This window comes from Hydractinia symbiolongicarpus, chromosome 13 (assembly GCF_029227915.1).
Source record: "Hydractinia symbiolongicarpus strain clone_291-10 chromosome 13, HSymV2.1, whole genome shotgun sequence".
Taxonomy (NCBI): Eukaryota; Metazoa; Cnidaria; class Hydrozoa; order Anthoathecata; family Hydractiniidae; genus Hydractinia; species Hydractinia symbiolongicarpus.
The window spans coordinates 18,293,089-18,307,946 of NC_079887.1; the positions used below are offsets into that span (position 1 = coordinate 18,293,089).

The following is a 14,858-nucleotide window of genomic DNA, read 5'->3' on the forward strand; positions in this document are numbered from 1 at the left end:
TCAAACCAATGAAAGATAAACATTGTCGAATCTCTACCATGGTAACAGGCTGGTGTCAGAGGACGTTTCTCCCACTGTCGTATATCGCCAAGGTTGGATAAAACTCAACCAAGTTTCAAGCACCTACAAAAAACGCAAAAAAGCACTCGCTAAGCATTTCAAAGATTTCTGACTTTTTCAATCATTCAGTTACGTTTATTGACTAATAGACAAATCAACTTAATGGTCCCATCTGAATATGCTTGATAGATACACAAGAAAAAATACCGGAACACAAATAGGTTAGAATTTTCTTTAAATGACATGACCTTAGGAGGTCTTAACAAATTAGTACAGCAGTTTATAAAATTCCAGACTTCCTTATAATTACACTTAACGTTAATCGTTTTTTGGAACTTCTGGATAACTTGATACAGTCATATACTTTACCATTCTAAATGACGCATCCAATTGCCAGTGTCCAAAACAATATGCCAAATACATGTATAACTTTGTGTTCAGGGCAGCAGGCAAAACAATACTGTAAAAAAGGACAGACTATTAATAATAATCCTCATCTATGAATTTCGACAGGATGTTGATCAACCTGTTGAAACTAGTTTACATGAACATTAAATGAAAATATGAAATAAAACCTACAACCTAATTCTTCATAATAAGAACCGCATCCGAAGCTGCCATATTTGTATTTGTGTGAAAATCAGTGTGTTATTCCCTCTCGCTTTCCCCATCGTACATTGAACAATCAAATTGGTTTAGTTTAAGTTTGTTCGAGCGAACATGTTGTTGTAGTTTGCTCTGGTTATCTACCAATATATAAGTGTTGATATTGGCAATTTGTGTTTCGTTCTTTTTTAAAAAAACTAACTGAATAATGAGATCATCAGTTGATTTCTAGCACGGACTAATCAATAACTCCTCGTGATAGTGGGCCATACCTTGGCTTAGGTATTCTCATCAGTTAGTAAAAACAATTTTCTTTTTTCAACTTACTGTTCTTAATGTCGTGCAACGGAAACAAACTTAAAGGATCGTTTTGATTCATGATGCGTATGTATATCTTGCGTATGTATATCTTGCGTATGTATGTCTTGCTACGACAACTACTCGAGTGAGAAGAGGTCGATTATAAGATATGTGTAGCCATATATAGTTGAAGGGCCGTTTAAACGGGCCGTTGTCGCCTGTTGTTCGTGTTTTTCAAAAATGCGCAATGTGAGTATTATTTGTTGCCATAGCGATATGGGTTATAATCAATTTAAGAGACCGGTTAAAATTTTGTACTCAGGTCTCTTTTATAAGTAAAACACAATTTAGGATTTTAGTACGGCTAATTTCAGAGTTTAATTACGCAAAATTTGAAAAGGAATACTCAAAATAAATATTAACAAAAACATTGGATGAACCAGACAAAAATATTTCTTCCATAACACAGTTGCATCAAGATTCGACACAAACCTTTTTAGTTCTTCCACATGAGCATATGAATAATTCACACTGACTAATGATTGAATTTGCTGTTGATCGAAAGTGCTGTTGACAAACGAATGCAAATACTTGACAAGAATTCTCACCACGTGTGAGTGATTCAGAGAGGGTAGTTTATACTCCTATGGGAAGAAAGTAGTATTTTTGGCTAAAAACTCTTTTCATTACCATATAGAAGGTACTGAAGTTTCCTACATGAATTATTGGATGGCTGTCAAACAATGAAAAATATCTATGAAATAAATATCTTTGAAATGCAGTCTACGAAAATACATTAGACTTACAAAGTAAGCATTTAATGTGTTGTGCTGTTTTATGTGTTTACCTGGTCAAGTTGGGTAAATTCTTCTGTATTCAAAGTCAGCCAAAAATCACACAAAATCTAAAACATTAAATTTTAATACAGGCTTGGTAACAATGCTCCCCTGAAGACAGTAGTACAAATTTAAAACGCTTTGATACAATGTTACATTTACAATAATTATATCAATTTATTGTTATTAAAATGCTAAATTTTGTTGACAAAAGTACTACCTTGTTACAATTTACAGAGGGCGGCACTCCCCCTTCCTCCCCGTGCTTACACAAAGTCCAAATAAAACCCTTACAGATTAGGGTTCAATTGCCATAAATTTTGTTTAACAGACCATATAAAAAGACAACCTGCAAAAAACTTTCGCTTTGTATCAAATTAAACTGGTGATTTGAAGCAGAACTTTCATGTGCGTGGTGAGACTTCCTAAAATATATAAGCATCACATAACTATTAAACAAAATCTTAACTACGTAATGCGAAGTTACAAAAAATTCTAAATAATAGTTACTGAAAGCAACATAAAGGAGAACTACGTTATGTGAAACCATGCGCATAAACTTTATGAATAACTATGCAACTAACGTTTATAACAGGAAAACTGATTATTTTATGTTACAGAGTATAAAAAGTTGTTTATCGAGTCTTTTTTTAAAAATCTCTTTTCGTTCTTTAGATATTTAGCTTCAAAGATTTCCATCTGATTTATGACATCATTATCTTTGATGCAATAGTAAGCATAATTTTCTTTAAATATCTTGTAGTTTCACAAAATTAAAAAATATTGGCAGTGTTTGTTAAATTTATCGCCTGTCATCAAAATTTGTTCGCCTAAATACGAAGTTCTTTTTTATGTCTTGTCGTAATATCTTGTGTTGTTATGGTTATTTCATGGCACATTTATTGTCATTAAATGTTCGTTGTTTACATTTGTGCCATTAGGGATTTGTTTTTTCTGCATGTGTCGGTTCTATGTTCAATATAGATTCATTTCAATATTCTATTAAACGTTTAGCAACATCTGTAGAAAAAATGTTTGTCTCAAAGTTTATACATATTCAAATACAAGAACAATGCTTATTTAAATCAATATATTTTTTGAAGCGAACTAACGCAACTCTCGTCAGCTTTTCTTTTCTGTTTAGCTATCAGTATTTATCATTTTTTATTAGCATTGTATATTTAAGAATTGTATGCATTCCATTTAGTTTAAACATTTCTATATATTAATACGCTTTGTGCGTGTGTGTATGCGCATGGTGAGGCCAATGACAAAAATTACCAGTCACTTTTTTACAGATCACGCATGCGCCCCCTAAAGCGTGGCGTTACGTTAATATTTCACCATAATAGTTAGACTGTTACTTCATAGAAATCACATAAAAGTTATAACTATATATATAACCACAATGTACTATATAAATATATATACCATATGACAAAGTACCTATATAGGAATATATATGCTACATTTGAATTAACGGGCTTAGATATTCACAAAGTACACAGACTGTTAAATGAAGTTCCCAGCATAAAGAAACGGAAGCTGTGTTTACAAAAAAGATGGCTGTTCTTTTTGAATATTTTCTACTCTTTCCTTCAAAATAAATCTTTAAAGAAACATTTGAAGAAAAGCATCATTATGTAGATTAGTCATAGCAAGGTTTCTGTAAGGCTTGTTCATGTGTTTTTTTCAGTTTTGATGAAATTATTGATGCGAGACGGGTTTCTTAGCTATCATCACAAAAGCCAGCCACCAACAACAACTAGCTAGCTAGAAAGTAGAATTGCTATCTAATTTATATATATGTAGCCATGTTATTTATACTTAGCTAACTCTCTAGTTTATATTTAACTGACCAGCTATTACTTGCTGTAACTAGCTAATGTTAGCATTAAACTAAAGCTCCCCAGTACCTAGCTAAACTTGTGAGTTTTATGTTGCTATTACATGTAGCTAGCTAGCTACTGTAGTTATCTTAGTGGTCTTTGCTAGGAATATGGCTGTAACTTATTTGACCTTTTAAGCTTAAATTGAAAGACATAACAGGCCACAACACCTTTTAAGAAAGTAATAATATTTAAGGATAGTTTAAGAAACCTTTTTTATGTAATATATTTAATATTTAACACGTATTGTAAGTCTGGTAGCGTAAGTGTGGTGTTTTTTTGTTGTTCTAGATGTACTGACTCAAATATTTTTGATTATGACATTACGTGTTATTTAAAAAAGTTTAAACTTTTTTCAGGGAGTACTATATATATACATGTTAACATCGAAAAACCTGTGTTTCTTATTTTACAGAGATTTTGACACCGAGGAAAATTTGCGTAGCCTTTTCACATTTTTTGATTTTGTTGCAGTATTTACATGAGTTTTTGATAATTTATTTATTTATTTTTTATTATATTTTTGGGTGGGGGAAGGATTTACATGTTTTTTTACATTTAGGGTAAGAAAATGTACAGGTAAGGCTGGGGTGACTTTCCATATATAAGTTCTTTTCCTGCAAAAATTTCTAAAAATAAAGTATAGAATTAATTATTTTTAAAATGTAAATTTAATTTGTTCTAAATTGTGGTTTTGACATTTCCATGTATATAAGAGTTTTTGGGCAAGGACATAATTAGCATGCTGAAAGAACTGACTTTTGTGGATTTAGTATTACCTTTTCTTTACATTTAGTGTAAACGTTTGTGTGTATGGCCATATTTAATACACCAAAAGAGCTACTTTGTTATACTCTTTGTAAGCTATTTTTTTTAGACATTTTGGATTAACTTATTGTTGTAGAAGGCATATACAATATGCATATTAAAATAATGGAATTTTGCCAATTTATGTTTTATCGCTCAATTTTCACATTCTATATAAACTTCTTTAAGACAGGATGGTATGAAATAGACCAAAATACCTGATCTTAGTTGTTTTTAATTTACAGGCTGTGGCTTGTGAAACTTTAAGGTGAACATTTTGTGGAAGACAATTATATACATGACATATACTGATAGAACTGATTTCATGTTAATTTTATGAGGAAAGACCATAGACAGAAGAAGAATTAGATTTTACACCTTGCAACTGTGTTTTTCTATATTTTGTATAAGTTCTTACCAGGGAGGACTGTGTGCAACATACCGAAATGGCTGATCCTTCTTGATTTAAATTTGATGCGTTCCAAATCGTACTTTGTGAAGCTTTTGTGGGAAAAGAGTACATGCAATTATAATTTATCCTTGCAATTATTTTTTTTACATCTCAGATAAAAATTTCTGCCAAAGGCACAATTCATTGTTTATTTTTCGCATTGTGTGCCACCTTTGGCAGGGTTTGCAATAAACTAACTGATTCTAACATATACATTGAGAAAGATTTGTGTTTGACACTGATCAGCTTTTTTGTGAGACATTTTGTATGTGACATTATTAGTGATTTAAATTTTAAGAGTGAGATGTATTTTGAAATGCTTTATTAAACTTCTTTCTGAATAATTTTCGCATTATAAGAGGGTTAAGAGCAAGTAATGTAAACATCACATAACTGCCGTTGTTAGACACCTTTAATTTTTTTGGTCACTTATATAATAATGCAATATATAATTTGCTCTGCCGTATTATTTGTTTTTTGATGGACGTATCTGTTACATGAATTAAATGAGAAATACAGTGGATTCTTCCATGGACATACAGCTAGTTTAAATTAATAAAGCCATTACAATGCAGTTATAACTTTGAAGCCAAATAACTTAAAAACGAGGTGGTGACGTCTGTAATTTCACCGCGCAGGTAACTAGGGACACCCTGGGACCAAATTGGGTAAGTTTTGAAAACTTAAATCCGTTTCGGAATGCACAGGTTGATGACGTCATCAAAAAACCTCTACAGCACAATATCTCTGTAACCGTTCGTCAAAAGCACGTGATCCTATACATTTTCTTGATCAGCGCTTCAACCTCTACACAATAGCAATAAGATGTTTGAGAAATTTTTTTAAAAAAAATTTCTTTATTGCACAGATCTTGCTGACGTCAGCAAAATTTTTAAACCCTTACATCTCCTTAACCGTTCGTTAAAAGCACATGATCTTAAACATTACTTGATTAGCTTCTCAGGTTTTATAAAATACAGGCAACAAGTATTTTTTTTTTGATCATTGCTGAGTCATTAAAATCTAAATGAGGGATCTTTTTTATTGTTCCACTGCCTAAGTGGGTTTTTCCACGGGCTAAAACGACTATAATAAAACTTTTGTCTGTCTGTCTGTCTGTCTGTCTGTCTGCCTGCCTGCCTGCCTGCCTGCCTGCCTGCCTGCCTGCCTGCCTGCCTGCCTGCCTGCCTGCCTGCCTGGTTGCCTGGCTGCCTGCCTGTCTATTCTTTTAAGTTTAAGGCTAAATAATTTGGAAATGGGTGGAAGTAACTAATGTCAACTCCTGAGTGGGTAACTAGAGTCTAGCTGGGACCAAATTAGGACCAATTTTCTAAAGCTGGTTCAACCGACACGTTTCGGAACTGAAGGGTTGATGACGTAGGTAAAGAAAATTGTGAAATTATTCGAGCATCGACAGGTCATTGTTGACGTCATCAAAATTTAAATGACGGATCTTTTTTGGTTCTTTTCTGCCTGATTTTTCCACGGGCCTTATCGACTAGTACATTTATGATTACGATAAAATTGTGTGTTACAAGCAAGACTTTTTTAATTTATATCATTAACCCAACTGTGCTAGTGTGGACTGATGTTGTGTTGATATATTTACATAAGCAAAGTTTGGAAGTTGAATAATGTTTATATTTTGAATTACAGGTATAAATGTAACATTAACATTTTTAAGAGGCATCATATGACATCACAAGAACTTTAAAAAATTCCAAAAGACTTTTTAACCAATTTTTATCCCCCATAACAAACAAAAAATCATTTTTTGCGTTAGTATCCCTCTAACCTATCAATTCATTTATCATCCAAACTTTAAATACTTATAGACATACCATAAATCTGCAGTCATCATGCTGGTGGATGGTACCGACTTTGTGCGTGAATTTTTTTCCTCAGGAATTGGGAAAAAAGACTTCAAATAATCTTCCAGTATTCTGACATATAGAATATCATCAATATTACTCCAGTGGTTATTGTCCTAAACAAGAAATAAAGTATGCATTGGGATATGAAGAATGATTTGTCAAATATGGAAATAAATGGTGAAATTAAAGACAAAGAAATAGAGAAAAAAGGATGACATTTTTTGAAGAAGTATTCTTTGCATATGCAAATTTTAAATTCTTACCTGAACTTTCTCTGGATTCATTACGTAGCAGGCAAAGAGTGCCAGAAAATATTCCATAGCATCTTAACACGAGTTAAAGAAAATGTAACATTAAGAAATAATGCCTACAAAACAAAATTTTGTCTCACAAGCTGTACAAAAATACATACATAAAGTTTATAAGCATATGTAGACTGAGATTCCATACAATTTAAGCAAAGAATAAGCATATTTAAGGCTGAACATAATTTAATTTCGAAATCTTTTCTTGCACAGTAATTTCTTTCCTTAAGGTAGTGTTTTTTCTGTGACCAATATTTACGGGGACGGTCAAGACGGTCATAAAAAAATTTGGGTATAAATAAACTTGTCTAGTAAAACATATTTTATAAAATGGTACGTGATTTTAATAAATGAAAAAAAGTTCGATTATCGTGATTTAAGTTCTCCTTTAAATATTTTTTTCCTTCATGTTATTCAGAAAAGGATACCAAAATTAATAACAGCCTTATTGTCAGGTAACACAATTATCTTTTTCTCAAACCAAGCAGACATTTGCCCTTTCTTGTTTATAAACTCTGCTATGCCAACCTGAAGAAATGATTACAAGAACTTAACTTCAATCTATGCTTTCACAATATATATTAAATTGTTAAAAAATGCTTACTGGCAAAAGTGTGCATGGGAACTGAAAATATGCTTCTTGTTGCATCATTATTTTTCCAATGATTTGAAATAAAATTCCATCAAAAGAGAGAAAATTATAAGCTGCATCAAATTCGCGTTGATGATATTTTGCATCATATAGGTTTAACCCCCAACCTTTACCACCAGAAAAACCAAATATATCATTTAACAGACGAGGGTATATGCAAGTTAGTTCCTACAAAAGAGCAAAAGTTAAACAATTTTACAAGTATAGTATAACAATATTCAAAGTCTGCTGTCTACAAGAACAGTTGAAGATAATGTACAGCAATACTGCATCATGTGTGGCAACAAATATTTTTTTCATTAAGTGCAGGCTATAAATAAATGAAAAGTGCAGTCTAAAAGTTTCAGTTTTCTCCATTACAGAAGCTGCTTGCCATGAGATCAATGTTTTACGCATGATTTTCAATGTCAATTCTGTTGATCAAAATGGTCTGGGAACATGTTTGGTCACCAGCATTATCATAAAAGTTGCAATAGAAAGCGAGAGGATGTCCCGGTTGAACTTGCATTTAACGGAGAAATACCATGTCATTACCTGAAACATTGGTTTATTAAAAGATCAGAACTAATTTCTAATTGTCGCCACATGAACAAAATAGTTTTGATAAATCATAAACCAGTTCTTCGGGATTAGTAATTATCTTTCATAGCATTTACTGTTTTAAGATTTTTGTATTGTCAAGATTCTGTAAGGTCTCGTTGCATATATCTTCAAACGTTTTAAGGTGTATTTTTAGTACATCTGATGATCGCATAATAAATAGGTTTATTTGTATATCAAATAATTTGCTATAATTAATTGTGAAATTATAGAAATGCAAAATATTTCTATAAACTTTATATATATACCAAGTATAGATCTATATTATACTACTGTCAGTCTGTAAGCCAATTAAAAAACAAGGGGTTTTGTAATCAGATAACACGATAATAATCGCACCTATAATCATAGTAATAACCTCTGTTCAAGCAAATGTTATTACTTCAAGTTAACAGGTGGGCAAGCAGGTTTACCATTATTTTAAAGATGTTAAAAAAAACTAATATTAGAAGACTTGGAGGAGACTTTTCAAAATTGAGGAGAATTAAAGACTTTTGAGTAGTGATGGACGACACACTGTGGAATTTTACATAAGCTAATGACTAGTATAATATGAAATGATAAATAAAACAACCGGTTAGGCAGGATATTCTGTGACCGATTTGAAAAATAATTTACAAATTTATGAAGCTGTATTGACAAATTAAAAATATTAGATTACCTGCACTTTCCTGCGACCTCCTAAAAATAATGTTCTTATTCTATCTACAGATTCTAAACTTTCATAGCAACAACCTTTCGTTTAGAAACAGCAGATCAAAAGTTCGTTTTTTGGTATATTTTTCAACCTCAACCTTTCATATTCATCAAACGTCTGCTCATCTCTGCGCTTATTTTCTTAACTTAACAGTTATATTATTATTATTATTATTATTATTATTATTATTATATTATTATTATTATTATTATTATTATTATTATTATTATTATTTTTTATTAACAATTTCTTTTACATTGACGTGTAAAAAAAAATAAAAAAAAATTCTAGCTTCTCGGGAAAAGTCGCTAATTAAAGTCAATGAAGAAGGCAATTAATTTAGTTAATTTGACTTCTTTGCTTTGCATACCATCATCCTGAGATAAAGGATGGTTAGACTATAGCTTTTATTTTTGAGATCCTATATATTGCAAGGAAGTGGTATGCCAGAAAATTCGGGAAAAAAAAAAAACACAACAAAAACAAATCGCAAAATGCTATAAATACTAAATAAAAGTCTGCCTGTCAAATAAAACCTAATCCATTAATATACGGTTTGCACAACCTACAAGGGCAACTTTCTGGATTCCATTTCTTAATTTTTGACTTAAACTCTTGTAACGTTTCAGATGTTTTTATATTTGATGGTATCATCTGCCACAATTTTGGCGCAAAATTTGAGATAGTTTCAGTGCCATAAGTAGACGTTTTTGCTGTGCGATAGCAAAGTTCTCTTTCATTTCTCAAATTATAAGTGCTACTACGGAACAGAAAAATATCACTTATTATATCAGGTGAGAGTTTGTTTTTAGCTTTATATATTTCTATAGCTAGTGTTTCAAGATTTTTTTCGTGTATCGTTTTTGATTTATCTCTATGTAACAGTTCCTTAAATGTTGATGTATGGTCACAATAGATTATTCGAAGTGCTCTTACATGCAGATTATTAATTCTGTTATTCAATGTTCTATTGTGGAACATCCATATCAAAGGACAGTAACTGAATTGAGAGGTAACAAAACCCTTCATAATAACTCTTCTTTTTTGAGTATCCATGTAAGGTGCAACACACGCTAACGCATGTAGTTTGTGGCTGGTTTTTTGACATAAGTCCGTTACATGCAAATCAAATTTTAATTTCCGATCAATTTTTATCCCTAACAGTTTCTGTTGGTCACTGTTTTCAATGTACGTGTCTCCAACGACAGCTTTTGTATCAAGTGGTAAGCTAGAAAGAAGATGGCTCTTTGCTTCATTGGCTTTCATACCGTTTTCAGCAAACCATATAAACATTCTTTTTGCTGTTTTTTCAAGGTCTTCTACAACTTGATTTTTATCAGACCCATACGTATATGGGGTGTTGTCATCTGCGTAGCTAGCTATATCAGTTTCAATCGTTATCAGAAATAAATCTATCAGGAAAACGTTGAAGAGTAGTGGGCCTAAAATAGACCCTTGTGGCACACCAAATAAGATGTCCAGTAACGTACTAAATGAGTTGTTTATTTCAACTCTTTGTTTCCGGCCAGTTAAATAGCTATGTATTAATCTCAAAGCATCCTTGTCAAACCCATAAGCGTGCAATTTAGCAATAAGTAAATTGTGATTTATACAGTCAAAAGCTTTAGACAAGTCTGTCAATAACGCTGCGTAAGACCCTTTATTATCTAGGCTTTTTTTACATTTTTCGATCATTGCTATAAGGCATTGCTGCGTACTAAAACCTCTCCGAAAACCACACTGCTGCTTGTTAAAAATGGGTTGAAAAAAAGCTTCAATTTGTTTGTATAAGCATTTTTCGAAAATCTTAGAGATATTAGGCAGTATACTGACCGGGCGGTAGTTACACTTTTCCGTACGGTCCTCCTTTTTAAAAACTGGAATGACGTCTGCGTTCTTAAGGCTTTTTGGAAAATTGGATTGGTCGATGTTATAATTTATGCTATTGCACAAAACATTTCCAAAAATGTCAGAATTTTCCTGTATTATTTTCGTTGGAATGTAATCCAGTGGAGTCAATCTAAAAAAATCTCTCATAATAATACGAAGAGTGTATACGTCTGTCTGTGTCAGGCGGAGTGGATGTGTTTTTCTTTTTCTTTGAAGTCGCTTAAAAAAGTATGTCCATTTTGCCAGAAAAAAGGCAGCAGGTTTACTTTGCTTACGTCACGTGATTAAAATGACTTAATTTGATTTGCTGATATAATTTTAACGGTCCAAAAAGTGCAAAAAATCAAATCAAGAAAAATTAAAGTGAAAAAGTAAAGTAGTAAATGCATATTTGAAAAGGAAAGAAGAATCCAAGTAAAGAATTAAAGTGTGGGGTTATCAAGTACAAAGGTTAGCTAGATATAGAAGTAGAAAAGTGGAGTTAGAAGCTACGAGAAGTTACTTCAGATGTAAAGAGTGGAGGTAGATGTAATAAAGTAAAGCTGAAATGTGATATTGTTAGACTTTCAGTTTTTATGTAGCTTTTCTATGTAGCACACTTTAAGTTGTCAAGCAGAATCATTTTCCAAAAAAAAGCCACTTAAGAGCCTCAAATTCTTAAAGTTTTAAATTTTACCGCATTTTACATAAAAAAGCTAATTTGTTTACATTTTTGCGTAATTAATGGTGCATAACTAATGTATTTGTCCTAAAATTTAAAATGCTACAAAAAGCTGTTGGCTGGCTACCAAACAAATTTGCTGGCCAAACAGAAAACTTCGGTTTGTTATACTCACCGTAATGTTATCATTTTTACATCACTAGTGTTTCTTTTTATATGTGCTTTACTAAGCATAAATAGCTAGATAGCTAAAGACCTAGCTAAGTCTCCCCAGTTTAACTATAATTAACTGGGAGTCTTGGCTACTGTTAGCTCGCTTATGTTAACTTCAAGGCTCCATCTCATAGCTAGCTCTAACTTATGAGTTATGTTGTTATTCCTCTTTTTTAGCTACCTTAGTAGTCAAATTTCTCTTGTTTTTTGAGCACGAATTATGATGTAACAAGCAAGCTACAAAATCTTTCAAAGACATACTGAACTTTTAGGATAGTGTGAGGGGGTTACAGGGGTTGTTGACATTTAAATGGAAATTTATGTCGGTTTATGACTTAGGTTAAAAAAGTTTATGACAGGATGGTATGGTTGTCCACTTATATCATTCGTGTTGCAAACTGCTGTTTTTTTAATTTTGTGTAAACTGTTGTGGAAATAAGATCACATGCAATATACTGAAAAACGTTTTTTGCCAAAATATACTTTACTGTAACCAACTGTAAAACAAACATCAGCTTACACAGCTAATTTTTGTTTTATATTTTATGTTTTTTGACACCATGTCAAAAAACCAGAGTTTGAAATATTAAATTTATATCTAGAAAAAAAGTCATTTCGGTATACATATACTTTATTATCACAATTTTTTAAGGGGAGAAAATAACGCAGTTGACAAAGTTCAATGGATTTTGCGATAATTAATATTTAGTGATGATCAAAAATTATATATACATATATATGTATTATCTGCAATACACTGAAATGACTGACTTTTGTGTAAAACTTTATGGGTAAAGACAATATACAACATACAATATGCTGAATGAACTGATTTTTGTTGATTTGGATTTGCTCTTCAGAAACCGTTCTGTTTTACATTTTGTGTTAGGCATTAAAATTGCATCGCCGGTTATGTCATTCAAGAAATGAACGATAAAAAGTATTAAATCAAGTACAGTGTATAGTGGAAAGGAATAATAAGTTTTATATGAGTCAATGATGAAGACAATGAATGATACAAAGTGTGAAATGGAGACAGCCCTTGTGGGGGCAGTATCACCAAAGAATGCCAAATTAGCTTGTTTTTTGGAGCAAACATAAACCTATCATCTGTTATCACTGATTTGCCACCAGCTATAGAACCTGTTGTTCTAGTGAGATAATTAGAAAGAATCTGAATGTGTTACACAGTGCCCATCAAAAGCTGAATCAAGTGAAAGGATAAGACGTGCATAAGGCATAAAATATAGTGACAAAAGGTTGGAAAGGTTGTGGTACAGTTCTTGGAGTAGATGGAAATTTTATTCCTGTGCATCATGGAAGTGCTTTTTACAGATGTCATCCATGTCAATCAATGAAGGTGATACAATACAATTAAGGAAAATGATACACCAAAGGATGTTCGTATCTGAAGAATCACAGAAAAACAAAATGAAGACAGATGACAAATGGAAAAGAAAAGAATAATGTAATGTGTATGAAGAAGAAAAAATTGCGGACAATAATTCAAGCAGTGATGAGAATAGTGGGTGTGAGAATAGCGTAATAGTTTTTACAAACAAAAAAAGTAATACAAAAATTCGATTTATGAAGAAAGATGGTAGTAGTAGTTGAGCATTGGTTTTATCTAGACAGTCTAAAAGAACTGGAAGCTCGAGAGATTGTGTTAATGTGAAATTAGTTGGTAAAAATGATGCAAGTAGCATTAATTGGAAGGAAATATCTTGGTGGAAACAGCTTCATAATGAAGAGAATGTTCTTTTGTTGACATCTTCTGATAAAATTAGCTAAGCTGTGATTGATGCAAAGTCAAAAGAATTTAAAAACCTGGAAGATAAGTAAGTCTTTCTTTTGGTTGATAATAACGGTGAGGAGACAGTATCTTGTAAATGGGTGACTACTGAAAAGGAAAAGGAAGATGGTTAAAATATGCTGAAAGCAAGACTGGTGGCAAGGGGCTTTGAAAAAAGAAAAGCTGGTAAAACAGATTCACCAACATATAGTCGACAAGCATTAAGAATGGTATTTGTATCTGCTTGTACAATGGGTTGGAATTTAGAAAGTTTGGACATAAGAGCTGTATTTTTACAAGGTGATGAAATATAAAGAGAAGTCTTCATATGCATTCTGGAAAAGTGCACAGCACAAGAGAAAATCTGGAAGCTGTGTTGTTTCTATGGTTTGAATGATGCATCTGGAATGTGGTATAATAGAGTTGAAAAAGTGCTACTTGACCTTGGTGGAAAGAAGAGTTTGTATGATAATTTCTATCGCATGATCACAATGGCCTGCTATGTGGTATTCTGATAAATCATGTTGATGACTTCATATTCTGTTGATTAAGACCAATATGTGGTCACTTTGAAACCAATTGACTGATGTTAAAAACACGTCATTGTGGTAATTAAGTGGACAATTATTGTGGGTTACATCACAAACAGGAGCTGATTGTTCATTTGATAGCTGTTTTGTGAGTAACTATGGAAAACATCCAACGGTTAGAAATATAGTAGATGCAAACAAGCTGTTAAGAAACTGACTTCGAAAAAAAGTCTTGGTAATTCAGAAAACCTTAAGATTATTGTGAATGATGATGCAACACATGCAAGTTTGCCTAACAGAACTTCTGAAAGATCACATATTTTTCAATGGCTAAAGGAGACTACCCCAGTTACCCGAAGATCAAGAAACATCATAGGGTTACAAAGAGTCCTCTGGCATCAGAAACAATGGCTCGAAGTGAATCTGAAGATGCTGGATGGTGCATTGTTTCAATGACAAAAGAAGTTTTTGGTCTGAAAAAATCTCTGGAAGTACTATGCTTGACAGTCAACAACTCATTAAAAAAACATCTTCACAGCACTAAGATTATCCAAGATTTATGATTATGGGTTGATATAGGAAGAATAAGAGAAATGCTCGAACTTGGTGAAATTAAAATAAATTGGGTATAGTCACTCAAAATCAACTTGCTGATTAAATGACAAAATCTGGGACATCGGCAGCGGGTTTAATAA

At 32.2% G+C, this 14,858-nt stretch overlaps 1 protein-coding gene across 3 annotated transcripts in view; it reads right to left on the reverse strand.

The window, feature by feature from the left end:
- LOC130623391 (sphingomyelin phosphodiesterase 4-like) overlaps window positions 1-14,858 on the reverse strand; it is an 81,565-nt gene that overhangs the window by 27,550 nt on the left and 39,157 nt on the right. For all 3 annotated transcript variants that reach the window (XM_057438867.1, XM_057438868.1, XM_057438869.1), the window contains 9 exons: window positions 7,733-7,948; window positions 7,557-7,656; window positions 7,087-7,148; window positions 6,791-6,936; window positions 2,152-2,227; window positions 1,814-1,870; window positions 1,459-1,610; window positions 430-520; window positions 38-123 (listed from right to left, as the gene is read on the reverse strand). In XM_057438867.1, coding sequence (XP_057294850.1) covers window positions 38-123; window positions 430-520; window positions 1,459-1,610; window positions 1,814-1,870; window positions 2,152-2,227; window positions 6,791-6,936; window positions 7,087-7,148; window positions 7,557-7,656; window positions 7,733-7,948 — 986 coding nt within the window. The remainder of the gene's footprint in view (window positions 1-37; window positions 124-429; window positions 521-1,458; window positions 1,611-1,813; window positions 1,871-2,151; window positions 2,228-6,790; window positions 6,937-7,086; window positions 7,149-7,556; window positions 7,657-7,732; window positions 7,949-14,858) is intronic.